The sequence below is a fragment of the Apiospora phragmitis genome (assembly GCF_038363925.1).
Source record: "Apiospora phragmitis strain CBS 135458 chromosome Unknown utg000014l:1.0-1827420.0:1.0-1829600.0, whole genome shotgun sequence".
In the NCBI taxonomy this organism is placed as follows: domain Eukaryota; kingdom Fungi; phylum Ascomycota; class Sordariomycetes; order Amphisphaeriales; family Apiosporaceae; genus Apiospora; species Apiospora phragmitis.
In genome coordinates, this window is record NW_027117414.1 from 650,898 (window position 1) to 677,441 (window position 26,544).

The following is a 26,544-nucleotide window of genomic DNA, read 5'->3' on the forward strand; positions in this document are numbered from 1 at the left end:
GTTTGTTGCCAAACCCGTTTGTTGCCAAGTATACTTGGTTACTGCTTTTGTCCATGAACGTAACAATACTGATGACGATATAAGTTTACAGAGACTTGCAATTTACCAAGCAAACGTCATGGGCAGCCTACCTTCCGCAAGCTTGTTCTACATACAACGACTGGCCTGAATAGTACCAACAATGCTGTTGCTAGGCTGCTTGTCTTTACAAATCACATTCAACACGAGAAGGAAAGAGAAGAAGAGTATGCACAAGCAAGGTGTGTCATGAATATAATTTGCATTGGCTGTCCATTCAGGAATCATTGCCGTCTCCATACACATTAGTATACACAAACGCCGGGCGGATATAAACTCCTACATGCAAGTATTCCATACAGAGAGTGGGGGGGGGGCCCTAGCAACCTTGAGCCCCCGGAAGATGCTGCCTCCAAAATCAGGTCCCTGTGTAAACCAGATATCCCATCCAGATGATTCCCACAAAAACCCCCAAAAAGCCATGTGACTCACTGCCAAACGCCTCGACAACATGCAAAAGGTGAGGAAATATGTCAACAATCAGGCTCGCAACCTCTCCTGCTATCGGCCACGACGCTTCCGTAGTACTGTGTTATTAACGTCACCTAGCCGCCTCCGCCAGCAGAAATACAAACGCCAGAGAACAAGACGCCTCCTGCTCGTCCAGGAGTCGTCCAATGCATGCATCAAGGGACATCATGATGAAAAAGAGAGGGGCATCCAACGTTAGCCCATGCAAACCCACTCGGCAAAGACACACCACCTAGCCGTGCGATCGGCGAGTACCAGGCCTCTCCAGACTCCGCGTTCCGAGCACTTGATGATGGTTTCCCACGTGCCTCCGTCGCTGACCTCCTCTTCTGGGCCTATGTTCTTCCCGCCTACGCCGAGACCGCGCCGCTCCTCTTTGCGCATGAGACGCAGGATCTTTCCGCCCGGTGTCTGGATGGCCAGTTTGGCCGGCTTCTTCCCGCCTACCGACGTACCGCCACCATAGCCACTGCTGCTCACCGTACTAGGGTTGGAGGAGCTCATGCTCATCGCGCTGCCGGGCCGCGCGAACGGAATCGGGGATGGTGCTCCCGGACTGGTAGCTGGTGTCATAGAAGAGCTGGGTGACAAGGAGGGGTGCTGACGGATCGCAAAAACGAAGGTATTGTTCAGAGCCAGACGCTGACATTGGGGCTGAACGACGTAAATGTCGTGCCGCTGGGCGTGCGGTGTTGGATGCCTTGTAACAAACTCATACGGAGGGTTTTCGCCAGTGTGGATGACTGGTAGAGCAAAAGCCAGCGGATGCGGGATGTCTTTGATGCTGTGCATCAGGCCACGCTTACCGGCGTACACCTTGAGGACTCCCGTGCCTTCATCGCCAGGAAGAAGTGCTTTGACCGTATAGCGTTTAACCCCATTGTACCATTCCGCTTGAGCCAACGCGCGTTTCTTTACCGTATCGCCCGACTCGAACAAGTCACCGTCCGAATCCCGGGTAAAGGCGCGAACCTCGACCTCAGCCGCAACCTCGATATCAGCTGGGACATTGAACTTGACATGAACCATCTCAAGGTCCTCGATCCGTGTAAGTGACGTATTGTAATCGACCATGGCCAACTCATTGCGGAAGTAAGGAGGGCAAGCACCAGGCAGGTTGAGAAGAATTTCAGGCGAGACAGGTGGGCAAAGGTGCTGCTGAGAGTGGTGCTCGGGAATGTGCGTCCAGCAAATCTCGGAAGGTCGAGTAAGAAACCACCAGCTGTCGGCGTTGACATTGGCTGAACTTGAGTAAAGACCTCGCTGTGGATTGGACGCAGAAGCAAGGCAGCAATCCATGATGCGCCATTCGTTGTCGACAATGACGGCGTTCCACCAGTGATTTGATCGAGGCATGATGTTCGTCTCTGGGATTTCTCCTGGGGTCTTGAGATAACCGCGGACAATTTCCGAATGTAAACCGACCGAGACACACATCTCGTGCACAAGGACCGCGTACTCCTCAGCGCACCCTCTCTTGGTCTGGATAACTCTCCGGGTGTCCACATCGCCCTCAAAATCTTCTTCCCAGTTGATCTTCTCTGCCACCCAAGTAAAGATGGCTCGCAGTTTCTGAACATCACTTCGATACGGCCGGCAGACATAAGTCGTGGCGAGGGTGACAGCAGTAGTCATAGGTGGCAGATTGCTTATGAAACGTGAGTTCTTGTCCACTTGGCCGAGGTTGATCGTTTGATAGTTCGTGGGCTCGTGGACTGGCATGCCATCCGCGCCTTCGCCACCTTCGATGCTTTCCAGGAATTCGTCCACGGGGTCGATGGCGGGATAATCCAACATCTGGCATCGATCGCGACGCTCACTACGCTCGTTCTTGCTGAGAGTGTTGGATCGATTCACATCCCGGCGGACTTGCACCCAGTCCACGCCGCTATTGCTCAACCCCATTTCCCTGCCTGCGTCCCGTGCAAGCTGGGGACTGCTGGCGCTACCGCCCGAGATTGCGGTTACTCCGTTTGGGGTGCTACGGCTCAACATAGGCGATGAAGCCCCGGACCCTGCCCCCGTCGCAAGACTACTGCGACCGCTAGCAACACCCGTCTTTGTCGCCTCCAATATCCTCTTAATGAAATTCGATTTCTTAGGTTTCGCATTGCCGGGTTGTACGAGGCCACCAACAGCAGCAATACCCTCATCGCGGAATCCTGCTTGCGACTGGGGACGAACTTGGGAAGAAGAGTGGCTCGCATGGTAAGAAATACCGCTAAAAGGGGTATTCGGTCGGTCCAGGTCGTCGTTATCATCATCCCGAAAACCCAAAGCGCTGCGTGCACGATTACGGTTCTTGCGTGCCAGACTCCCGGCACTTGTTGCGCTGATCCCGCTGGCAGACACACCACTCATCAGACTCCTATTTGTGCTCTGGGTGTTGGTGCTATTGTTAGTAGCTTGAGTTCCAGAGGAGGCATTCGTCGAAACAGTCTTCGTTGTAGAGGTCCTATTAAGTATGTGACGTCCAACATCATAAGTAGACTTTTGTCTGTGAAGTCGTTTGTCACTCGCATTCTCGCCCATCGAAGATTTTGGTCGTTCGTGATGAAGTGGTGTTCTCTTTGGGGTGGTGGTGGCGGCATGTCCTCATTGTCCAAAGCTCCCATGCTTGAACTGTGCTGGTGCATCTTCCGTAGTCGGGTCTCCATTCTGTCCACGTAGGTGTTGAGTTGGGGAAGGTGCTGTTTTTTCTCCTCACCGTAACCGCTGTAGTGAGTATTCTCTTGTGAGGAGTTACCGCTGTACGTCTCATATCCCTCGTCTTGTAATGCCACCCCCATCGACGTCTGCGGGACGCGTCTCGCGCGCCGTTCGGCTTCTGCGCTTCGACCGCGACCGATGTGAGACCATATCGAACGACTCTGGTGACCAAGGGTCGAATACAGGCTCAGGAGATTCTCGGCCCTCTTGACTTTTCGTGCCAAGTGCACTCAGAGACTCAATAACCCCATCCATAGCTTCCCTCAAGGGCGATGGAGTAAAGCCATCTCCATTTGGTGACGGCGGACACGGCGAAGGGGCCCTTGGTGTACGGGGCCGGTTATCGTAGGATGCATTGGATCCACCACGGTTCAAAAGGGCGTGACGATGAGGAGGGGGTGGAGGCGGAGGCGGCGAGTCTGATTTCGGCATCGCGGCGCCGGGACGATAAGGTATAAAGGCTGAGGGTGCAGGCGATGGTGCCCTGGATCCGAAGTGCAACGGAGGTTGTGGAGATGGCGCTCTAGAACCACAGTGCATAGGCGGTTGAGGTGATGGTGCACTGGCACCGTAGTGGTCGTCGAAAGGGAGAGGAGATGGTGCCCGAGCATTATAATGCAAAGGAGGCGGCTGAGGGGATGCTGCTCGACCTCCGTGGTACGACATTCGTAGTGGCTGGGCTGGAGCCGGAGATGGTGCCCTAGCGTCCCAGGAGCCATGGCGCGCCGCGGGCGGTGCGGGAGACGCTGCTCTGATGTCCCAAGAGCCATGGCGACCTACAGGTGGAGCAGGAGAAGCTCCTCGAGCATCCCAAGAGCCATGACGACCTACAGGTGGTGCAGGCGACGCTCCTCTAACATCCCAAGAGCCATGCCGACTAACAGGGGGTGCAGGAGATGGTGCTCTCGAATTCCAAGAGCCGTGCCGGTCTACAGGCGGTGCAGGAGACGGTGCTCTCGAATTCCAAGAGCCGTGCCGGTCTATAGGTGGTGCAGGAGACGGTGCTCGGGAGCCGTATGCATGTACGCCTGAAGGGGTTGGCGCGCGTCCAAGGGAACTCTGTGATGAGTTCGGCGGTTGCTGTATCGACGTTTTCGAGGGTTGACGCTCCGGCATATCCCGTATGATCTCGGGCTGCTTAGCGGTAGTATAATGAGGTGCCTTCGCGTATGCCTCGAACGGTTTGCGGAAGGGCTTTTTTGACTTGTGCGTCGTGCCATTCGTGGGACTCGGCGTATTACTCGCTATTAACGGGCTGGTCGATCTGGTAACGGGACGAAAGCTGTCGGGTAGGACTTCGACAAAATTGGACGGGAAGACGCCGACTGTTTTGTTGCGCCGTAGCCTTCCCGTCCACCAGGACCCATCTCCGGCATTCAGGCATTCTATTAGGTCTCCTTCGACAAACCCCAGGTCTCGTTGGGACTAGAATGGACAAGCCGAGTCAGCAGAGGAGCAATAAAAATAGGATAGGTACTATGCGGCAATCAACCTACTTCTCCTCCCCACGAGTAGACGGCTCTGCACCAGCACGGAAACCGCGTAGGAAGCTGCGGGGGCGCTGGTACCATGGCGCCGTATGGCCTATCGTGTCGGCCGAATGATTATGTGTTTTTTACGCCAGCAAGGGCGTGTCGCAAGAGAGTGCGTCGAGCTCGAAATCGAAGGAGAAACTCAGCAAAACTCGGCCAAGTGGCTTGACAAGATATCGGGGTCGGTGTCGTTGGGCTTCAAGACGCGTTGCGATTGGGACGTGGTGGCAGGCGGTGAGGCGATTGAGTGGAACTGACGAAGCGAAAGATTGGATCAAGAACGGGTAGGTTGACCGAGATAGATCGTCAACACGAGTGAACGGGGTAAGCGGTGCTACGTGCACGCCAACACATCAACTTATCGATCGATTGAACCAAGGCAATTTTGGGAGGGCTGCTGGGTGGTGATGTACGGTCGTAGTGGCCGGCGATGGAGATTAGCTAGAGTCCCATTCCTGGCCTGTTGGACTGGAGTTGGTGCAATGTTGGAGGGGAGCTGGAGTTCGGAAGATTTACTTGCAAGGTCCAGGACCGGGACGAGGTGGTTTGGGGTCACGGTGCAGCCCAAGCTTCCCGTGGCCGGCCTAAACAGAGGGGACAGTTGACTGGACAACCCGCCAACAGCCGAACAGGGCCTATTTTCGTCATCTTCGTCATTTCCCCCCACAAACAGTCGCTAAAGTCGCACCCATCCAGCCGGCAGTCTCAGACTGTTAGGATGGAAGCCCTATCAATAACCTGTTTCACTTGTCGCGAGAAGCAGAAAGACATCGGACCATGTTCATTATCGTGACTACTTCCACGGAGCCCTCGCTTTGAAGGGCAGCATGCGCTGTAGCTCTGCGTACATTCAATGCGCCTGGCCAGCCAGTTGTACGGACGAGCTTACAGAGGAGTGCACTAGGTACATCTACATACAACTGGAATGTACAGCAACTCACTGAAACGCGAACACCAGTTTGCAGGGTGCTCTGCAAATTGCAGTACCTGCATCTTACACGAACAAACGTACGAATATAGAAATTGATATGTAGCAGGCCGGTCACGAGGGTATACACACAAACACACGCACAACTTTGCAGATCTGTTTCGGCAGAACTGATACATTTTTTCAGAGTGTTGGAATGCTGGAAAACAGCAACCCTGCAGTGTTGACTTCAATTTGTATGGCGGCCATTGATCCATGTCTTGGATGTTGTTTATGCGCCATATGCGCTGGATGCGCCTAATATCTCGGAGAAGCACCCCGGCACAGCGCAGAGTTCTAAACTTGTTCCTCCTCTTCTTCTTTTTCCCGTTTTGTCTTGTAGACACCTGCGGATCAATAGTGGACTCATCATGAGCGCAGCGGACATGGTAGTAGAGCCGCAAGACAGCAGACTATTGATTAGCAGGTTGTCAGGCCGTCGCAAGAGGAAAACTTTCGCAGGACCAGAGAGCTGAAAACAGGCCTGCAGCTTACAGTACGACGTACTACCTAGATCCTGGTCCATCTACTTCCCAGCTAGTGTCCCACCACCCGATCTGTCATGCCCTGTTTGGCAGTCTGTTGATTCGGTGGGCCTGGATGACCCAATTGACCCAAGCTTTCTTGTCTCCCGCCCAGGCTCTACTCTACTGTATGTAGGAACCTGGCTTCTCACCTACTCCCTGGCTCCCCCAGCAACCAGCAACCCGGCTAGAGCTGGGCTATCCCGTCGCCAGGGCCCGTTCATCACCACAACCACCACCACATTAACCTTATTATATCACACCCGACCTTCATGCAGACCGCCTGATTGTTGTTGGCATCTGTTCTTTTGTGAACGTCTTCAACCGGTCACGCGTTAAGTGGTATCTTGTTGGTCGCGCTCTCCCTTTTTTCGGCTGCTCCTGCTTGCTGCCATTGTGGCACGACAGCCCAGCTCTATCATTGTTGCTTTGCTGTGCAGTTACTGCGCATCTAGGATTCATTTGCATCTGAGACAACATGGCAGACGGGGCTATCGCAAGCCACTACCAGGTCCTGGAGGAACTTGGCCGTACGTCTCTCAACACCTTTTGGCCTCAATTAACAATAGTACTAACACTTCTTCTCTATAGGTGGCAGCTTTGGAGTAGTATACAAGGGTATTGAGAAGGCCACCGGCGAAGTGGTCGCCATCAAACATGTAAGTCGCCTGGATCGCAACCATTTCCGTCCACCACCACCACCACCACAACCACCACCACAACGCCATACTGACAACGCCAATAGATCGACCTCGAATCAACAGATGATGACATCCAGGACATTCAGGCTGAGATTTCAGTCCTCAGCACCTGTGCCAGCTCCCATGTCACCCAGTATAAAGCCAGCTTCCTCCGAGGAAGCAAGCTATGGATCGTAATGGAGTATCTCGGCGGTGGCTCATGTTTAGACTTGGTAAGTCAGCGACTCGCCTCATGTAATTGGACAGGCACTGACATCGGCCTTGTAAAGCTCAAACCTGAGCCGTCCGTCTTTAGCGAATCTCAGATCGCCATCATCTGTCGTGAGCTCTTGACTGGTCTTGAATACCTCCATGCCGAGGGCAAGATCCACCGAGATATCAAGGCGGCCAACGTTCTCTTATCAGAAACAGGCAAAGTCAAGCTGGCGGATTTCGGTGTCGCTGCCCAGCTCACCAACATCAAGTCGCAGCGTAACACATTCGTTGGCACTCCGTTCTGGATGGCACCAGAAGTGATCCAGCAAAATGGCTATGACTACAAAGCCGATCTGTGGTCTTTGGGAATTACCGCTATGGAGATGGCTCTCGGCGAGCCGCCTCATGCGAACCTACACCCTATGAAAGCTCTATTTCAGATCCCTAAGAGTGCTCCGCCTAGACTTGAGGGTAGCTTTTCCAAAGACTTCAAAGATTTCATCAGCCAGTGTCTCATGAAGGAGCCTGAGCGCCGACCTAGCGCTAAAGAGCTGTTGAAGCACCGGTTTATTAGGTATGCCGGCAAGGTGGAAGCACTACAGGAGTTGATTGAACGCCGGCGCAACTACGACTTTACTAAGAGTAAGAAGAGGAGCCGTCCGGTCTACCAAGAAACGCTGCAGACCATGTCAACGAAAGACGAGAAGGATGAATGGGTCTTTGACACGGTCAGATCGGTCATGTCTAGAAAAGCCACGGTTAAAACCAGAGGGCCCTCGTCGGTTTTCGCGACCGAGGATGCCCTCCGCCGACTGGATCTCAAAGACGGTCCTCTACAGCCCTCCTCGCCCGCGAGTGGTACTGCACGCAGGGTTACATCTCGCAGGCAGCCCTCTCTGGCCCAGATGATAGGGACTGGATCTGTCCGCGGGCCGCCGCCTGCCCCTGCGCTTAGGAAGCCATTGCAGACTGACCTGTCGTTTGGCAACTCTGGATCGTCCCAACGTCTCTTTAGAAGAGTACCATCCGATAGTTCTACTTCTGGTAATATCTCATGGCCCGACTCGAATGATGTTTTCACCAATGAGAATAAGACTCCTCATGCTGTCGAGGCAAACAGTAAGGAGGCCATGTTGGGACGGCGATTATATTCCAAGGCTGTGGACCCCGCTCTGAGTGAGCTTCACGCCCAAACCTCCGCACTGGCGAAGCGAGAAGCACTGGCGAAACTCTCGGATGCGTTTGCTGCCCTTGATGCAGTCGACCCCGAGGGTGCTTATCACATGATGCAGAACCTCATGGCAAACATGACTCAGGATCACAGATTGTCCAACGCATTCCTTCAGAGCACGACACCTCTCAAGTCGCCAGATTCAGGAACGCAATCCGGGACGGTGATAATCAAGAGTACTCCAAAGCAAGAAGTTCCAAGTCCTGCCAAGCTAGTACTCGCATCCAACAACCCCCACCTCGAGAGCCACCGTCGGAGACGGGGAAGCACCGCCGTGGAAGGCAATGGGAGCCCAAGGAAACCTGCCGATAGGGAGAAGGCGGCACTCCTAGCAAAATATCCTGGTCGTGAACCGCAACCTGGAATGGAGCACAGCAAGAAGATCACCGATCTGGTCTATGGTGCCTGGGTTAATGGACTGCGCATGCGCTGGCCGGAGCTGTGACTGGAGAGGAGGTAATTGACCTCGGAAGTGGTAGTCGTTCGCCACGGAAGTGATATAGAAACGGCAGAAGGGGGACGGTCAAGCAAGCCTCTACGATAGGTGTGACGTTCGCTCGATTGTATGATGTGTATGATGGGGAAATATTGGGTGCTGTGGTGGTTACGGTGGTTAGTCTAATTTGAGCATCACGGGGTTCTGGAGAATAGCGCATGAGAATGGTGATGAGCTACGACGACGAAGGCGATGATCTGTTGGTTGTTTTCTTCGCCACTCGCTGCTTCCACCTGACTCTTATGGCCGCTTTTTTTCTCAGTTCCTGTGGCATCGCGACGGCGTTTGATGTTAATGTATGTTTGTTTTCTTCTTGTATGATGATTCAGCGAAATAGGGTTTGTTGGTACAGGAGGAAATGTCAGGGGGACGGTTATTTAGGTGATTTAGATTCGCGTCACATGGATAGGCCTTACGGCTAGGTAGTCAGAATGATAGCCAATTTGCGCATCACGTGAAGGGGTAGAACTGCTTGCTAATATTATACTCGTCGAATGTGCGTTAAAAGGGGCCGGGGGACGAGCAGGTGTGGTGGTTTCCTACTCCCTACCTACGTAGGGGGCTAGCTGGACAGCGCAAGCTATCATCTGGACGTTCAATTGTTTATGAAAACTCCTGCGTGCAATTCAGCCTAATTCTGGCTTCTACCTTTCGCTCGAATAAGTTGTTGATTACCAAAGCTTTAGCAGTAGCTGGAGAGTCGGCGATATTGCAGTATAACTGGCAACGGGCCAACTGGCGATAAGTCGACTTATGACATTAATATGACCAGAAATAATAGGGCTGCGTAATGGTCCTTGTATAACCTTGTAAGTCGAGATCACTTGTATGAAGCGTTCTTATTTCATGATTGAGGCGACTGTTACTAAAAGGAGTAGACAGAATACTTCCAGACTATAATATAAAAGCCTCGTGGCTGGAAAAAGAAAGTGCTCGTTTCAATAACAACTCCCAGTCCGAACTGCATATGGCGTCGTCGATCTGCAGCTTTTACGAGTCTCCCGCGCCTATGCGAAGATTGCAGGCCATGCAGGTTCTTATTGGCCGTGCTATGCAAGTTACATACTCCGAGAGGAGCTTCCCCGCCACAGATTGCAACACTCGATAACGATCATTCTGCTTTTATGACTGCATATATTCTTCGTAGAGAAGGTTCGTTATTAGTAAATGCGTAGATCTGGGTGATTCCCAAGCAACGCCCCTTTCTAGCTTCTACCTTGTCTCGTCCAGTATGTCCATAACAACTGCTATAACCACGAACACCACTGGCCAGGATGATGTGAAATATGTCTACTACCACGAAGGCGGGGTTCCGGGCCGGCGGCCCATCCTGACGGGCGCGGACGCCAAACCCACGTTCACGGAGCTGCCACGCATCGACCTGGGCCGCCTCTACTCGACCGAGCTCGCGGACCGCCGGGCGCTGGCGTCCGAGATCGACGCGGCATTCCGGGACGTGGGATTCTTCTACGCGACGAACCACGGCATGGACAAAGTGGCGGTGGACGACATGTTCGCGGCCATGCGCCGCTACTTCGCGCTGCCGCTGGACGTCAAGATGGAGGCGCACTCGCGCCGGAACCGCAAGTTCCGCGGCTACGAGCCCCTCTTCTCGACCAAGCTGGACCCGGCCACGCGCGGCGACCTCAAGGAGGGGTTCCTAATGGGCGAGGACGCCCTGGACGCCGAGCAGTGCGCGCCGGGGTCGGCCATCGCGGCGCAGCAGGCCGAGGCAGCGGCGGCGAGCGGCGGCGGCGCGCGGAACCAGTGGCCGGGCCACGCGGACGCGCAGTTCTGGCGGCCCGCCGTGTACCGCTACTGGGCGGCGCTGCGGCAGCTGTCGGCGCGGCTTCTGCGGGTGTTCGCGCTGGCGCTGGGCGAGCCCGAGGACGCGTTCGAGGCGGTCACGCGGTTCCCCATGACCAACATCCGCGCGCTGCACTACCCGCCGCAGACGCGCGACGAGGATGTTGGTATTGGGGCCCACACCGACTTCGTCTTCTTCACGCTGCTGTGCCAGCAGGAGACGGCGGTACCCGCGCTCGAGGTCCTGAACCAGAACGGCGTCTGGGTCCCGGCCCGCCCGGACCGCGACGCCTTCGTCGTCAACATCGGGGACTTCCTCAAGTTCCTCACGGGCGGGCGGTGGCAGAGCACCGTTCACCGCGTGCGCAACATGACGGGCGAGGAGAGGTACTCGATCCCCTTCTTCTACAGCCCGGACGAGGCTGGGGTGGTCAGCGTGTTGGAGAGGTTCAGGGAAGAGGGCAAAGAGTACGAGGAGTTCACGGCGGGTGAGTATTTCGAGAAGAGGTTGCAAATCGATCGCAGGACAGCAGATGGAGATGAGGGTGTTGGGGAAGAGCTTAGAAGTGGAAGAGCCTATTAGTGATTGGAGCTATGTATGGCATTGGTAGCATATTTGTAGAGAGTTTCGAGATTGATCAAATGAGAGGCATGCCCGCATCAACAGCTACGCCTGCGTAACCTTAGGAACTTCAGCTAAACGAAGCGAGTCTCTACTGGCGTGACATACTGAGTGAGCGGCTGGAGTATATATAGGTCTGTATGTATATAAGTGATGTAGTATTCAACTTTACATAAGTGAAGTAGTAGTGCTAGCAGGCTAGTACTCTAGGTGACAGCACTATCGTCCCCTCCCCCACCCCCGGCTCGTCAGCCACAGTCGAGCGCCACAAATTTCCCCGTAGTACTAAATCTGACAGGAGGCACGGTCCATTCCCATCCATCCTTATTTCCCTGACTGGGTGACATCAGTCCGAAAAAACTCCACCGCTATTCACGATGGACCTGGACTTTGTGTACAAGTGATCGGGCGCGCGGTTGCGTCTGAGCTTGGGTATTTATTGGTTTATGGCCGGAACTACTCAAATACCCGTCGCGCACCTTCACGAGAATCTCGCCCTTGGAAGAAGGCCTGACCCCGCCGCCAAAACTTGACCCTCGGTTTTTGGGGGGGGCAAGTTCTTGCAAACACTCTCGGGGCGATGGAAACCTGGCTCTCCTACATCAGACGGAGAATCCTCGTTCACTACTGGAGGTTCAAGTCCCTGTGGCGCGGGCCCTGGTACTCGTCCTTTGGCATTCGACGATCGCTGCGAATCTTGGCCAACAACGGCTCAACCACCCCTACGTTGGACCTGCTGCGACTCCTCTGGCCCCTTTACCCCTGGGAATGGCCAGCAGAACTCCCGGACAACCCGCGGTTTCTTCGAGACCACCCGGAAGTCATACACGAGCGGTATGAGCACATCTACGAATACCGGCTCATGCCCATCTACCGGTGGCGTGACACGCCCCAGCGCTCCCTGTACCGCATGTACGAGTGCTTTTGTGGCCTCGACGACAATCTTGTAGGCTACGAGGCCGAGTATTTTTGGAAACACCGCGAGCCGACAAAGTGGCAATTGGATCAGATCGAGGATCCAGGCGAACATGGCGACCCAGAGCGTCGAGCCGTGCTGGCTGCTCTGATTGAAGAGCTCGTCGCGGCCTTCAACTGGCGCTTGGAGTGGGGTCTGCGCCGCCGCGCGCCCCCCGTGGAGCGTGCTGACGACGGCACCCCCGCTCCCTTTGTGCCTTATCGCTGCCCAGACTGGGTTGCGACAGTGCCCAGGTTGAAGAACAGATTGATCCTGGATGCGGATGGAGAGAGCGATTCGGAGGACGAAGACGAGTGCAACGACGCGCCGGTCAGGCCCAATCCTTGGAAGCGGCTTAATATATCGAGCGCATCTCGGCGAGGGTTCAGGACAATTTGAACATCACTGTACCGATACTTGGGCGGATGATCCAGTCAATCCGCATGCGGCATCATTTCGGCAACAAGCAGCCTTGCTGCATGATCATATCCGACTGCAAACGAGCATCTGGCGCGGGGGCTGAACCTCAGTCTTGATCTCAGAACTCGGGGGTATAAGCTAGTCAACAATGCCGTCTTCCTCAAATCGCTTCTTGTATTCCTCCTTGACCTTCTTGACCCCCTTCGACATCGAGCCCTCAAACCCGTTGAAGTTCATGGCCTCTAGATCCGCAGCACGCAGCGGAGGCCCATCCCCCTTGAGATAGCTCAGGATGGCTACGGCATCCGAGATATCCTTGTTGCTCTGGGCTGTCTGTTTCCCATTGGTAATTCTGCGCAGTTTCCGCTCTAGCTGCCAGTCGAGCCGAGCTGCGTATATTGTCATGCTGGCTCCTTGGAAGATGACGATGTTCTGCTCCACAGACTCGAGGAACAGACCCAGGCGTTTGGGCGCGTGTATCCAGAGCTTCACTTCGTCGTTGAACCAGTCCTCCTCCATGTCCAGCTGGTTTGCGACGCGCTGGACGGCCGTGCGTATCTCGGCGCGGTACATCTTGTCGGAGTCGATGTTGGGGTCGGTGAGGTAGTCAACGTCCTTGGTCATGGAGCGGACCTGGAAGTACTTGACGGCCATGGTGCCGCCGACGACCATGAAGCGGATCGGGGCGACACTCATCAGCAGCGGGGACTCGCCGAACATGGCGTCGAGTGCATGGAGGGCTAAAGGGTGGTGGTTCGGGGTTAGTCCAGGGTGGTTGTTTTACAAAGTTACATACCTTATAAATATATCTCTCTCTCCCGCTGCGCGATTCACCCCCGAAAGGGCTGGATAGCATGTGGTATTAATAGCAATTAGTAAATAAAAATGGATGCTTACCAACATCGATGTCCTCGGCAGTGAGCTCCGTCTTCATGCGCGGCATGGTTGGAGTTTGCGAGGTAGTTATATATTTCTTTTCAAAAAACTTCAGCTCCCCGGATCGGCTACATGGAGGGATGAAGAGGACCAAGTTCACATCTTTTCGCAAGGGAAACGTCCGGGCGACACACGCTTTTCTTCCTCGCCTGGCTGGCTAGGTAAGTCAGGTTACTGCTGTATTTTCCCTGCGGCAGTGAAAATGTGTTTTTTTTCTCTCTCTTCCCCTCGCTCATGTATTTAAGTAAATGCAATGTAAGGTAAGGGTAGGCGAAGAGATAACAACCGATCAGCAGTTTTACTTGTACTCGCGGCACACCTCGCCTGAGTCAGCAGTCAGTCTTGCTTTGCTGCATGCGTTGCGTTGCGTTCGCTGCGACTGCTTTCCCTGCTTCTTTGGGCTTGCTTGCTTGCGTTGCCCCTCTCTGGGAATCCATCTCGATTTGTTCGGCAAGCGCGAGGTGGTGGTAAGGGTCACATTTTCGGGCCACAGGACAAGGGGGCCACTTTATACAGGCTGCGCGCCCAATGGACCATCTCGGTACAGCCTGTCAGCTGCATGGCGCAAAGCACGTACTCGGATCCAATCGGGAACGGCTCTCGACAAATACCAGGCCTCTTCCAATGCTACAGTGCCCTCATAACACTCGCATTCCAAAGGCTTGCCGGGGCCCTTGGCTTGCTGCTTAGTAGATGGGTCCGTGCAGCAAGTGTGTATATATTCGGTAGGTATTAAGTAAAGTACGCACTAAATAATCCAGTCCTTACCTAATGCTCCTAGGCATACTACCCTTACCCTGGCTTGAGAATAGTTTCCCTGTTCCTTGTTCCATATTACGCAAGCCGTTCTGACTGGTACGAGTACTTGTTATACTCAGCATTTGTCATGCTCGGTATCATGATCTAGTTTCTTGAAGTGATGCTTCGGTTACAACCACGAAATCGTTCACGGATTCACTGTGCCCAAGTCCAGTTGATAATCTACCGTGTTCTTTCAAAGAGCTATCTGCATGTTAAACCTCGAAAACCTGACGAGCCAGGTAGAATGTGAAAGAAGTCCATGTCTCAAGATCCCCGCTCGATAGCCCGTATAATATTTACGATACGGTGCTCACAAATATGACAGAGTGTTGTCTTCCCGGATTCTTCCCAGAACACCAAGATCAGCAATCCCTTCAGGTCCCGCGACAGCAGGTCCACGAGCCACGATCTGTCCCTCGATTGTCAGACCATCTTCCGAAGTCTTGTGACTTCCATTGTCCTTGAGCAGAATCTCCACACTGCTAACTGGGGGACCGAAGTGTGATGGCCCATCTCCACTAACACGGTAGTCATGGAATTGGGTCTGGGTCACGGAGCCAGCAACCTTTGCTGCAGTCAGGGCGTAGATAACACGCGCACCAGTGAAGACCCTTAAATCCGAGAGAGTGGACTCCTTCAGGGCCGGCGTGTCCGCATTTACGCCCTCCGCCACATAGAGCAGTCGCAGCTTGCCGGGCGTGGTGCCGATTTCGGGGCGAATACTGTCGTTGAACTGACTAAGGAAGGAAGCCACGGGCATAGCACCATTCTGGACCAGGGTACGGGTCTGGACCCGATGAGCAGTTCGGCTGATCGCATTAGTAATCTTGCCTGAAGCCTCGGCGTGAGTCTTCAATAGAGTTTGAGGAGTGGCCACCATAACCGTTGGTGCGACCCCTGCCGTCGCCAACGCCAGATCAGGTGAAGTACCAGCTACCGAGTTAAATGCAACAGTAGCGTTGTAAAAGAGAGCAGCTAGTGTCAAGGCCAGGGGGAATGACGAGGCAAGGGAAGCAGCTGGAAGGAAGAGATCTGCAGGTGAGAAGCGCTGAGTGGTAGGGACTGCTGTAAGCTGAGCCGAAACGGCAGCAACGAGATTCTTCTGGGTAAAAGTGACCATCTCTTCCACAGTGCCAGGTTTTCCAACCCAAAAGAAGACTACATCATTGGGCTCCTTGGTGTCGTTCTCGGAGGGCAGTTCCTCACCGGCAGAGACGGGGCTGTCGTTCAAGATGTCCTGCCAAGTAGAGACATTGACCTTGCTACCAGTTCCCTCGGGCACTTCGTTCCAGTCCATGTGACTGCTGCCCTCGTCGACGACCCAAATGAGCTGTTTCAGAGACGGATAGCTTTTCACCACAGCGCCGAAGGGGAAGGCCCCTGGAGCGGATACCACAGTATCCGCGCCAGACTGCTGGAGCATGGAAACAATAGACTTCTCCGGCTGGTCAAAAGGGATGAGGATAGCAGTCAGGTTGTAGAAGCTGCAGGAAAAAAGAGTGGCCATGAACTCGACCGAGTTGGGAAGGTAGATGGCGACCTTACTGCCTCCCTGAGCAGATATGTGTTGACCAATAAGGTTGATAGCACGAGTGATTTCAGCTATAGAGGCATTAGGCAAGAAGAAGAAGAAGAAGAAGAGGATGGAATTCCCCAAGAAGCTGTATATGATGCATACCTGGCTTGTGCTCGATGACATTCTGACGGCCGTGGACAGTCAGAATACGACCCTTACCGGACCGTCCCTCCTCAGCGGGCGCACCCGAGATGACACGTCTCCAGACGTCGCGCAAGTCGCCATCGCGCCCATGAGACCACTTTGGCGCGCCGGCGGGCTTCACGTTGAGGCCATTGTTCAGAGGCATGCCGTGAGGAGCCGAGTTCCCACGGTAGACAGGCGATTCTCCTTCATTTCGCACAGGAGAGCCCTGGGCCTGACGAGCGAGCAGCATAGGATGAATGTCCGACTCGACGCGGGTCATGATGGAATATGTTATAATAGCCACCATAGCGGTGACTATGGCAGTTGAGTAGCTGTTCCATTGGCCGATGAGAGAGCTTATGCCCTGATCAAGCTGACCCAGCATATCGCCGAGACCCATGGCGAATTGGAGTCAAAGAAGAGGGCGACACTGACCAGGTAGTATTCGAAATGTGTATGCTCTTCAGATGCGAGAAATGAAGCCCCGGATTACGCGGGTTCAAATAAGGGCTGTATATACAGTAGACGGAGGCAGAGAGAGTGACGAGTGAGGCCAGCTAGCTTACGGACTGGACGGCAGGCCTAGTCGACGGGCTTCCATGGTGGGGCATCGAAACAAGCTGGTCATGGAAGGATAAGGTGGGCAAGGCACGGATGACATAGCGGGGGGCCGAGTGCAGAGACATACAGTGCCCAGTCCCCCCTTTTTAGCACAGTGATCGGCTCTAAGCACCCCCGTGCACTGCCAAGCCTGGATATTGGTTGGCCCTTGCTGAGATGCAGTTTATTGCTATTGTCGCAACCCAAGCTCCTAGGGGACGAAGAAAACAACCACCAACTTTGGACAAAAGCGATCCTCACGAGAGCTGCTTTCGCAGCACCCAGTCTACTAACCATCGCAGGTACTAACATAGCAGGAAACAATCACCGCAACGAGTGCAACCCGACTAGGAGCTTTGCTCTGGAAACAGTTTTCAAGAAGACCTCGCATTCTGCCGCCCTTTTTGCTTTTGTTCGTCTTTGTTGTCGCCTGAGGAATTTGCCTGGAAAGCACTCTGGAAAACTAGGCCAGCTTGGCTGCCACCCGCCAGGCGCCAATTGGAACCTACCACTGCCCACGATCGCAAGATCTCCTGTCGAACTTTTCTTTGCAGGAAGATTCGATTCCATACCGCAAGTCAACATGTCGTCGGCTGCCCTCCAGAGGCCCTTGACTCCGACTAAAGCCTCGCCCGCGCCGCCTCAAGATAGCCCGGGCACATGGCGTCATCCACGCCTGGAAGAGATCTCCAAGCGCCAGAATGCCGCCACCTTCGGCGAGAAAAATGTCAAGAAGGTCGTCTACAACGTCGCGGCCTTGATTGCCATGTTCGCGATTCAGGGATTCGTCTCTCAGTGGCTCTCACCAGTGTCAGTGGTCGCTCAACCCTAGCGGAGATGGCAGCAGTATATTGACATGACGATCACACAGTCCACCAACAATTAGCAAATCAGCGACGTATGTTTACCGAATCGCCCAGCTGATACCGCTCTACAATATTGCTGTGGCATGCATGCCGTTAATACAGTCTCAAGACGAGATGTCAGACATTGCCTTGACGCCTGGCCAGCGTAAACTGCTAGGGCTGCCGCCTTCGTCGAACCCCCCATCCCCCGGCTCGGTCTACAGCACACCTCCGCGGTACTCGCGCACTCCTTCCATGTCAGGTTCCACCGGTGGCAAGCGGAACTTCTCAGACTCGACTGTTAATGGACAGACGAGCCCTTCCCTTTTCCGCAGCCCGCTGGATTTCGGTGGAAGTGTAAGCACCAGCAGCTTCGGTGCATCTGCATCGGCTTTCGGTGGATCTGGGTCAGCGTTGGCCGGCAGCCCTCTCATCCAGAAAGCCTTCCAGGGTGCGCGTCGGTCGTCTTTTGGGTCGCCAAGTCCGATGGTCGGTAGCATTAATGGAGGATCGATGTTTGGCAGCGGACCTGAAAGCCCAAGTCCAAGCCCAGCAAATGGCAAACGGAGTAGCGTGAGCCTGAACAACAAGTGGCTGTACGAGAAGGGCAGAAGAAGCTCGGGAAACATGTTTCTACAGGCATCATGAGGAGCTCACTCGGTAGGAGTGAAGCACGCAGCATGCGAGGTCTCGGTATCACCGTATAATGACTAATAGCAGGCGTATGAAGCAGGATTTGGCAACATCAATCAATGCAATGGCAGTTCGTTCGACGACAGGCAGACCGTCACCCGCGGCCCCGATCGTTTTACTGGTCCATACCCCATTCGGGGCATGATCCAGGATTGGGCAAGCCGTGGAACTTATCCTGCCCGTCGTTGGACGACGCCGGCCGAGACAAGCTTCGTGTGTACAAGAACAATTTGTCGCAATACAAAACTACCCATGGGCCATGATCATACCTCCTGTAGAACAAGCGATGCATTGAACATGATCCAAATGCCATAACTTTTAAGATCTTCCCTTTGAAGGGGCTTCTGGGCGTGGAGTAGTCATTAATATCCATTGTATTGAACCATATATTTACAGACTCATATACCACTGACAATGTTCCGACTCAACTGGAGCTTTTCGTGGTAGGTCAAGCAAGCATCACCTATGAAATTAAGGTTAGTGGGGTTGGCCAGCCTCTACAGCTTCTGTCCGCCAGGCACCGTAGTTCTGAGTTAGCGTGCTTACCAACAGGTCCATCCTAAAGCTCAAAGGTGGCCTTATTTGTGACGCAGATCGGACCCGCGGCATCAAGCAACACCATTCAGCATCAACGAAAAGGGAGGAGAAGTTTGCAAAAAGGGTCTTTTTGCAGCTTCAATCGCCAACATGTATAACTCCCTGACTCGCATACAGAATGTCTTTGGCTTCTTCACCACCGTCGCCTTCGTAGTCGCCGCCTTCATTGCCGCCTCTGACTTCACCTATGACCGGACGCCGAGCGCGCACATCAAGACCACGAATGTGCAGGTGTAAGTTCTAGTGGGAAACAGGAGGGGAAAACGGAAGAAATAAGCTGAAAGCTGACTTTTTGCGCCTGCCTACTACTACAGAGTCAAGGGTCGCCCCCATTACTACAGCACCAAGAAGGAGGAATATGCCATTATGAAATTCAGCCTGGACGCCGACCTGTCCTCGCTCTTCACCTGGAACACGAAGCAGGTGTTCGTGTACGTGACGGCGGAGTGGACCTCGCCACCTTCCTCTTCTGCTTCTGCGAAATCCGCCTCGGCAACGAACCAGACCAACAGTGCCGTGATCTGGGACAGCATCATCACGGCCCCCTCGTCGGACCACCTGGCCAACATCGGGCCCGCAACGCTGAAGAAGCTGCGCAAGTCGGCCGCGGGCAAGGCCGTCGACCCCAAGCGCGGGCTCCTGTCGCTCAAGAACCAGCGGCCCAAGTACCAGATCACGCACCCGACAGGCCGCATCGCCGAGACCGGCGACGTGCGCCTGCGCGTCCACTACAACGTCCAGCCGTGGGTCGGCTTCCTCACCTGGAGCCAGACCGAGCACGACTTCGGCCGCTGGCTGCGCATGAAGGACGGCATGAGCCGCGCCTTCACCCTGCCCGCGGTCAAGAAGAAGGACGAGGGCAAGAAGGCCAAGGCATAGATTCAGAAGGGTACTTGAAAATCACGGGGGTTGGGCGGCGTTGATAATTAGCTTCAGTTAGACTGGGTATTGAATGGATGGCCCGAGACTGGCTACAAGCAATACAATGGACTTCGCACTATATTTTCAGGGGCTGGTCGAACCTTGTGCGGCGTATAAGATTTGCGCCAGAACCATCTGCGAGTGCGCGCAAGGACTATCCCGTATTGCCTGGTAAGCGAGGATGTTCGTTGTATAGTACGTTTGATATCTTTGTCATTACAATCCATAGGTACATACACCTCCCCCAAGCATCTAATACGGCACAAGAGTGTACTGGATATCCCACCAAAGTCATCGTTGATAACCCATCATTGCCTGAACTCCAAACGTTACAGCAACTCGTAAATCATGCAAATCCGTCTCGCGTTCGTCCACACTTGCCGTTTTGCGACTAAGCGCCGTTTCGGTACACCTGTGCGCCCTGGTTGCGGAACATGATGGTGTCCCTCCTTTGCAGGATCATGAGGGCTCTGTTCAGGGCCTGCTCGCTGAACCCCTTGCCCTCCATCATCTCCCGGCGCAGCGTGGCCACGCTCGTGCTCCAGCCGATGGGAAGCCGTCTCTTCAGCTCCGACTCGACTCGATTGGTTTCCTCGTTCAACTCGCGGCTTCCCTGGTTGCCGCCTTGGTTGACGGCATCCATCGTAGAGCAGAGGAAGAGGCGGATGGCCTCATCGACGTGTTGCTCCGTGGCGATCGGCGAGAGGGTCAACTTGGCCAGTGATTCGGTGATACGCACAATGGCTTCGAGCTGACGAACTGTGATGGGGATGCTGGATCGCGTGTTCGCCTCAATCTCCGAGGCGTGCACTTGCTTCCTGATGGAGACGAAGTGGGACGAGAGCTTCTCCGCCGCTTCGGGGGACAAGCGGGGTGCCATTCGCCTGCGGTCGCTTCAGTTATGTAGGACTTCGGATCAAAAAAGGGGCGGTGACTTACGACTTGCAGTACGAGAGGTATCGCTTCATCTTGTCCACTGGGATCTCGCTCTCCGTCTGTTCTTCCAACCCACGACCGCCCATGTGAATGCCCATGACGTGCTTGGCAATTCTCTCATCCTTCTCTCTTGTATGTTCATCCTTGACGATGAAGATCATGTCGAAACGTGACAGGATAGTGGTCTGGAAGTCGATGTTCTCACCCGGTGACTTCATATCATCGTAGCGACCGAAAATCGGGTTGGCAGCAGCAAGAACCGAGGTTCGAGCGTTTAGAATGGTAGTGATGCCGGCCTTGGCGATAGAGATAGTCTGCTGCTCCATGGCTTCGTGGATGGCGACACGATCCTCATCTCGCATCTTATCGAACTCATCAATACAGACAACACCACCGTCAGCAAGCACCATAGCACCACCCTCAAGGTAGAATTCCCGCGTAGACTGGTCACGCTGGACAGAAGCTGTCAGACCAGCAGCCGAAGAACCCTTTCCTGACGTGTAGATTGAAATCGGTGCCACCTTCTCGACAAACTTCAGCAGTTGAGACTTGGCGGTACCGGGATCTCCGAGAAGCAGTACGTTGATATCTCCTCTGAGCTTCATACCATCGGGCAGGATCTTCTTTGAACCACCAAGGAGGAGGCATAGAATGGCCTTCTTGATATCCCTGTTTCCATAGATGGAGGGTGCGATGCAGTCAGCCATAGTGTTGTACAGATCAGGTCTTCGACTAAGCTCAAGGAACTCCTGTTCCTCCTCTTCTGAGAAGGAGGAGTGTCCCTTTGCGGTTGAGTCTACATCTGTCTGTATTCCCACTGTTCTGAGGTACGGCGTTCGGATAGCTACTGCACCACCTCCCGAGTTCTTCGAAGCTTTATTCTGGTAGATAGAGAAAATGCCCATGACGGTACATCTGGACCCGGGCACCACCCTGTTCGTGAGATATCGGTCGGCTGAGATCAGGACATGGCGTGGTAGTTCACCCACAGGCACTTGATCCGGCGCTTCTTGCAGTTTGATGATTTGCTGGTCCACAAACCTCGATTTCTCGTGCACGACAAAGTAGGGGTCCATGGGACACTTTTCCGCGCCATCTCCGGGGGCTCTTTGCCGAGCGCATTGCCGCGGCAGGGTCACACCGGTGAAGCCGCCAAAGATGGGTATCGTCTGGTTGTGCAGGCAGCTTCGGCATTGAATGGCCAGTTCTGTGGCTTTCGAGGACATGACGGAAGCGCCAATGACAATACCAGGTACCCTAACCAATCTCGCGATCGTCATGGAGTCCAGATTTCGGATGGAAACATCTTCTGCCGTGGAGTGGAGGAGCAATTGATGTTCAGGAATGTCGGCCTTCGGTTCGTGGGGAAGAGAATGCGATGCGTGCACTTCTTCAAGGCGGCCTCAAACTGTAGAAATATCAGTCCCCGGCCTTGATATACTAAGCGCCCACATGGTACATACCAAAGGTATAATCTCAGCTGGCTCCGTAGCCAGACGATGTGCCAACTCTTCATTATACTTGATCAGGTCGCCGATGTCAATATCGCAGTAGAATTGCTTTAATAATGCATTCTCTCGCAGTTGATCTCTGTGCAACGCTAAGTCAGACACGGGGACCGCAAGTCAAAAGTCGAACGGGAACTCACCTGTAGACAAACTTATTATCAAGTCTGAAGCTCAAAACAAACTGCATCAACTGCTCCTGGATCTGGGTTCGGCTGTCTTCACTTTGCCCGGCCTCGCTATTGAAGACCGAGACCGAGAATACTGACTGTCGGTCCATGTTGACGAGTCCGTAGCTTTCGTACTTGTTTTTGGATTCAACAATAGTAGCGGAACTTAAATGGTGATGTGTTGTTGGAGTTGAGCGTTGGGGTGTGGCTGGTCTCCCTCTTTCACCTCCAGCAGAAAATCGCAAGCGGGCGCCCCTCCTGAGATTCCGATTCAATTAAGCCCGGCGCGTGCTTTGGGGGTCTTGAACGCGTCTCTTTTCGCGTAACGTGTTGAGTGCTTGCATATCTGACGCTAGCCCAAGCAGGCTCTAGTACGGCTGCTCTATTATCATCACGTGTACGGAGCATACTTGATTACGTATCAACTAGTACCTACTCCGTACTGTCCTCTAATTTGTGAAGGGGGAGGACCCTTTATTAATTCAACGCTTCCAAGTTATGCGTTATGCCGCCCTGCAGGCTTACCCTGCACCAGCCAGATACTACTAGATTAGGTACATCTGGAGCTAGGGGAAGGTGATGTGGCTGAAAGCACATTGGTCTCCCGCGCATCTCGAGTATACCCCAAGCCAACGCCGAACATGCGCCATTGCAGCTCTCTATGTATTCACGCCAATTCGAAAGCCTCACCCGTGCCAGCGGTTGCCATCCCGTACCAGCAATCTGAAGCCTAATGCATTCGCCCTCGCGTACCAGCTATGATCTCTCGATAGCCTCATGATAAGCTCGTCGACCACTCCTCCCGACTTGCTCAACCTATGCGAACTCTAAACCGACTTCCCGAGCTGCGCAACCTCGTTCATGAACCATGTATTCCAATCAATCAGTGCGCCTGTCAGTTGACAGCTTGTCGTCGCCCCCATCACCACAGAATTCGCGGGGCGAATTCCCTTTCCATAGGTTCGCTTGTCCGATCCGCCCGCCCCAGGTTTAGAGCTGATAGCAGGTTATAGGCAAAGCTCCGTGACATCCCATGCCACGGCGCGACGAGGTTCTACAGCAAGCTCGATACACTCGATAGGTGGGCACCTGGACACATCTAATAGCTGGACTCAAGGGGTCCAGGAAATCGGCCAAAATGGTATGCGACACAAGCTCCGGGTCTCCTTCATCTCTGGGGCGTCGCTAACAAGTGACGTCAAGCTATTTCAACTCTACTTCAACCTCCTATAGTACGAACAGGCTTATTGCCCCATACGTCGGCTCCTGCATCCAGTGCGCACAAGCCGCCTACCGCCAGAGATATCCCGCCGGTCACCTTGACCAACATTGAGAAGATCGACGTAGCCGAATTCAAACCCTACTTGTCGCAAGTTGGTGCATTGTACGAACAACTGCGCCGTGTGAAAGAGAGCGAGGATAATGGTGCCGACCAGGTCTTTCGGCGGAACAGCAAGCCCGAGACAGTTCCCGATTTCGACGATGGTCACCTACGACCCGGCTCGAGTGGTGGCAGGCCCTCTAGCTCGCGGAAGGCATCGACATCGTCATTTGGTTCCGCGTCACCCCTCGAGTCGCCCCAGATACGCAGGAGATCTAGTGCAGGGTTTAATCGGAAGGCGGCTCATGGACCACCGCCCTTGAATACTATCCCAAACGTTTATTTCGACGAAGACTTTCACCTGGAAAACCCCCGAACCTTCGATGTTGTCAGCGAGAGGTCGGAAGTTGTGAAGCCCCCGCCCGGGTCTTCAGAAGAGAGGAATGTCACCAATGGCACCGCGGCGCCTCGAAAGTCGCTGGCCACAAATGCCATCTTGCAGGAGAAGCTATCTTGGTACATGGATACTATCGAAATGCACCTGATCTCCTCTATATCTACCGCGTCCACAACCTTCTTCACGGCCCTTGGTTCTCTCAGGAATTGCACTCGGAGGCGGCCGAGTCGGTAGACAGGATCAGGACACTGCGTAAAGAACTCGACGCCTTGGATCGAGAAATTGCAACTACTGGTTTGGACATCGTGCAGAAGCGCCGGCGCAAAGAGAATCTCCAGCAGCTAGATGATGCGGTCCATCAATTACGCGAGATCGCGGAAGCACTATCCGAGTGCGAATCTCAAGTCGACACCGGAGATGTTGAAAAGGCATTAACGAACATTGAGGCTTTGGAGAGGTTAATTGCTGGGCGCAAACGACTCCATGGTAAAGACAACGGACGACAAATCCGGGACTTGCGTGATGCTGTGGCTTTGCAAGGCGTGAACACCGATATTTCGACTCTTCGCCTTAGAATCGGCAAGCGTACGAAACTCGGTTCGTCGATGTATTGTTGGAAGACCTCCGCCGCCATGTAGACACCGTATCCACGCAGGACGTGCTCCTCAGATGGACCAGTGCAACCATGCGGTCCCGCGGAGGACAGGCCAAAGATGCTACGGCTTTCCCTCCAGCCTACCTTTCATCGACTGGGGGTCTTCGCTCGCAGTTGATGCCTGTTGTGACTGGCCTACACCAAGCAAAGCATATTATGATGGCCATATCATCATATCGAGAGCTTGTCTTGCGGGAAATTCGCAAGCTGATACAAAGACCATTACCTAGCTCAGATGACGATGACAATGCTACAATAATGTCTGCGTCAACACGAAGCGGACGCAGGCTCACTCAAGGAGAAAAGTCCTCCATTCTGGCCCGCAACCTCAGGGCACTCGACCCGGAAGATGCCGAAGCACTCTTCACCAAGATATACATCGGTGTAACCGAGACCCTGAGGAGATTGACAACACAGGTTAAAGTCCTGTTTGACGTCGCAAGCTCGATAGGCGAATCGCCCGATGTGACATCCGGGATGCGTTCGCCGCCCCTTGGGGGCCTCAAGTCACCGCCATTGAATAGCGCCAACCAGGATATCCAGGAGGACATCCATCTGACTTTGGATATGGCGAACCTTCTGGGTCAGGCAACAGATCTGGCCCAAGAGAAAATTACCAAAGTCTTGCGGGTCAGGTCTGAACAGAGTACCCGGCTACCGCTCGACCTGTTTTTGCGGTATTTTACGTTGAACCTTTACTTCACAAATGAGTGCGAGTCGATTTCTGGGCGAAGCGGGACATCTCTCAAAACGGTTGTCAACGGGCATATCAAAGACTTTATTGACCAGCATGGGGACGCCGAGAAGCAGAAGCTCGCGCAAGAGATGGAGTCGGACCAATGGGCAGCAAAGGACTTTACAGACGAGAACAAGCTCCTCTTGAATCGCGTCATTGACTCTAGCACTAGAGATGGTATTTCCTGGTCAGAAGGAAGCAAGATATGGATACCATATTTAAGCACACAGCCGGAGACAACTGGACGACCACGTGCCGAGTCCAACGGTGCAGGGCCAAGGGACAAGACACGTAGCGCCGTCATCGACTCGGAATCTTTTATCCTACCTCAGTCTGCCATCCTCTGTCTGCAAGGCATGTCACATTTCATGCAGCTCATTGCCGGCATCCCGTCCATGTCCTCGGATATAGCAACATCACTCGTCTCCTATCTACAAGTATTCAACAGCCGCTGTACGCAGCTAATTCTCGGTGCTGGAGCCACACGTTCTGCCGGCTTAAAGAACATCACGACCCGCCACCTAGCTCTTGCTGCCCAAGCTCTGGCCTTTATATCAACCCTCATCCCACATGTCCGGGAGTTTGTGCGCCGACTTGCAGGTACAGGCGCTAATGTTAATAATGCCTCGGTCGCAGCGTTGATGGGTGAGTTTGACAAGGTTAGGCGCCTCTATCAAGAACACCAAAACAACATTTACGACAAATTGGTTGAGATCATGAGCGGACGAGCCGCCGCGCATACCAAGACCATGAAAGGTCTCGACTGGGATCGCCCGGCGAGAGAAGGCGAAGCGAGCGTGGATGTCTTCATGGAAACACTAGTCAAGGAGACGGTCACATTGCACCGCGTGTTGACCAAACACCTCCCCGAAGCCACGGTGCACCTGATCATGGCGCCTGTCTTCGACAGTTATAAAACACATTTAGGGAAGGCGCTCCAGGGGCTGGAGGTCAAGGAGGGAAATAGGAGCGAAGCGGCAAGTATCTGGCAACCCATCGTTTATGGATGATGTTCTAACCTT

At 54.0% G+C, this 26,544-nt stretch overlaps 10 protein-coding genes across 10 annotated transcripts; 6 read left to right on the forward strand and 4 right to left on the reverse strand.

The window, feature by feature from the left end:
- Positions 1 to 744: 744 nt before the first annotated feature.
- Positions 745 to 4,829, reverse strand: PG994_014837 (cytokinesis protein cyk3; the record flags this gene model as incomplete). Its single annotated transcript, XM_066866246.1, has 4 exons — positions 745 to 3,004; positions 3,028 to 3,419; positions 3,442 to 4,683; positions 4,755 to 4,829. 4 exons carry the CDS (start codon positions 4,827 to 4,829, stop codon positions 745 to 747), a joined length of 3,969 nt encoding a protein of 1,322 aa, XP_066707922.1.
- A 1,930-nt stretch (positions 4,830 to 6,759) lies between these two features.
- PG994_014838 (Serine/threonine-protein kinase svkA) lies at positions 6,760 to 8,853 on the forward strand (the record flags this gene model as incomplete). The annotated part of the gene is made up of 4 exons (XM_066866247.1): positions 6,760 to 6,811; positions 6,873 to 6,940; positions 7,027 to 7,194; positions 7,252 to 8,853. The coding sequence occupies 4 exons, from the start codon at positions 6,760 to 6,762 to the stop codon at positions 8,851 to 8,853; spliced, it is 1,890 nt and encodes a 629-aa protein (XP_066707923.1).
- A 1,282-nt stretch (positions 8,854 to 10,135) lies between these two features.
- PG994_014839 (uncharacterized protein) lies at positions 10,136 to 11,293 on the forward strand (the record flags this gene model as incomplete). The annotated part of the gene is made up of 1 exon (XM_066866248.1): positions 10,136 to 11,293. The coding sequence occupies one exon, from the start codon at positions 10,136 to 10,138 to the stop codon at positions 11,291 to 11,293; it is 1,158 nt and encodes a 385-aa protein (XP_066707924.1).
- Positions 11,294 to 11,912: 619 nt separating this feature from the next.
- Positions 11,913 to 12,686, forward strand: PG994_014840 (uncharacterized protein; the record flags this gene model as incomplete). Its single annotated transcript, XM_066866249.1, has 1 exon — positions 11,913 to 12,686. The coding sequence occupies one exon, from the start codon at positions 11,913 to 11,915 to the stop codon at positions 12,684 to 12,686; it is 774 nt and encodes a 257-aa protein (XP_066707925.1).
- A 159-nt stretch (positions 12,687 to 12,845) lies between these two features.
- On the reverse strand, positions 12,846 to 13,650 carry PG994_014841 (uncharacterized protein; the record flags this gene model as incomplete). Its single annotated transcript, XM_066866250.1, has 2 exons — positions 12,846 to 13,447; positions 13,605 to 13,650. The coding sequence occupies 2 exons, from the start codon at positions 13,648 to 13,650 to the stop codon at positions 12,846 to 12,848; spliced, it is 648 nt and encodes a 215-aa protein (XP_066707926.1).
- A 1,104-nt stretch (positions 13,651 to 14,754) lies between these two features.
- Positions 14,755 to 16,546, reverse strand: PG994_014842 (uncharacterized protein; the record flags this gene model as incomplete). Its single annotated transcript, XM_066866251.1, has 2 exons — positions 14,755 to 16,046; positions 16,123 to 16,546. The coding sequence occupies 2 exons, from the start codon at positions 16,544 to 16,546 to the stop codon at positions 14,755 to 14,757; spliced, it is 1,716 nt and encodes a 571-aa protein (XP_066707927.1).
- A 783-nt stretch (positions 16,547 to 17,329) lies between these two features.
- PG994_014843 (nuclear pore complex component-domain-containing protein) lies at positions 17,330 to 18,239 on the forward strand (the record flags this gene model as incomplete). Its single annotated transcript, XM_066866252.1, has 2 exons — positions 17,330 to 17,556; positions 17,618 to 18,239. 2 exons carry the CDS (start codon positions 17,330 to 17,332, stop codon positions 18,237 to 18,239), a joined length of 849 nt encoding a protein of 282 aa, XP_066707928.1.
- Positions 18,240 to 18,971: 732 nt separating this feature from the next.
- PG994_014844 (signal peptidase subunit) lies at positions 18,972 to 19,760 on the forward strand (the record flags this gene model as incomplete). Its single annotated transcript, XM_066866253.1, has 2 exons — positions 18,972 to 19,114; positions 19,196 to 19,760. The coding sequence occupies 2 exons, from the start codon at positions 18,972 to 18,974 to the stop codon at positions 19,758 to 19,760; spliced, it is 708 nt and encodes a 235-aa protein (XP_066707929.1).
- A 433-nt stretch (positions 19,761 to 20,193) lies between these two features.
- On the reverse strand, positions 20,194 to 22,523 carry PG994_014845 (uncharacterized protein; the record flags this gene model as incomplete). Its single annotated transcript, XM_066866254.1, has 4 exons — positions 20,194 to 20,686; positions 20,742 to 22,090; positions 22,202 to 22,328; positions 22,387 to 22,523. The coding sequence occupies 4 exons, from the start codon at positions 22,521 to 22,523 to the stop codon at positions 20,194 to 20,196; spliced, it is 2,106 nt and encodes a 701-aa protein (XP_066707930.1).
- A 758-nt stretch (positions 22,524 to 23,281) lies between these two features.
- On the forward strand, positions 23,282 to 26,532 carry PG994_014846 (garp complex component; the record flags this gene model as incomplete). The annotated part of the gene is made up of 5 exons (XM_066866255.1): positions 23,282 to 23,373; positions 23,520 to 23,554; positions 23,647 to 24,324; positions 24,390 to 24,738; positions 24,801 to 26,532. 5 exons carry the CDS (start codon positions 23,282 to 23,284, stop codon positions 26,530 to 26,532), a joined length of 2,886 nt encoding a protein of 961 aa, XP_066707931.1.
- Between the last annotated feature and the right edge of the window lie 12 nt (positions 26,533 to 26,544).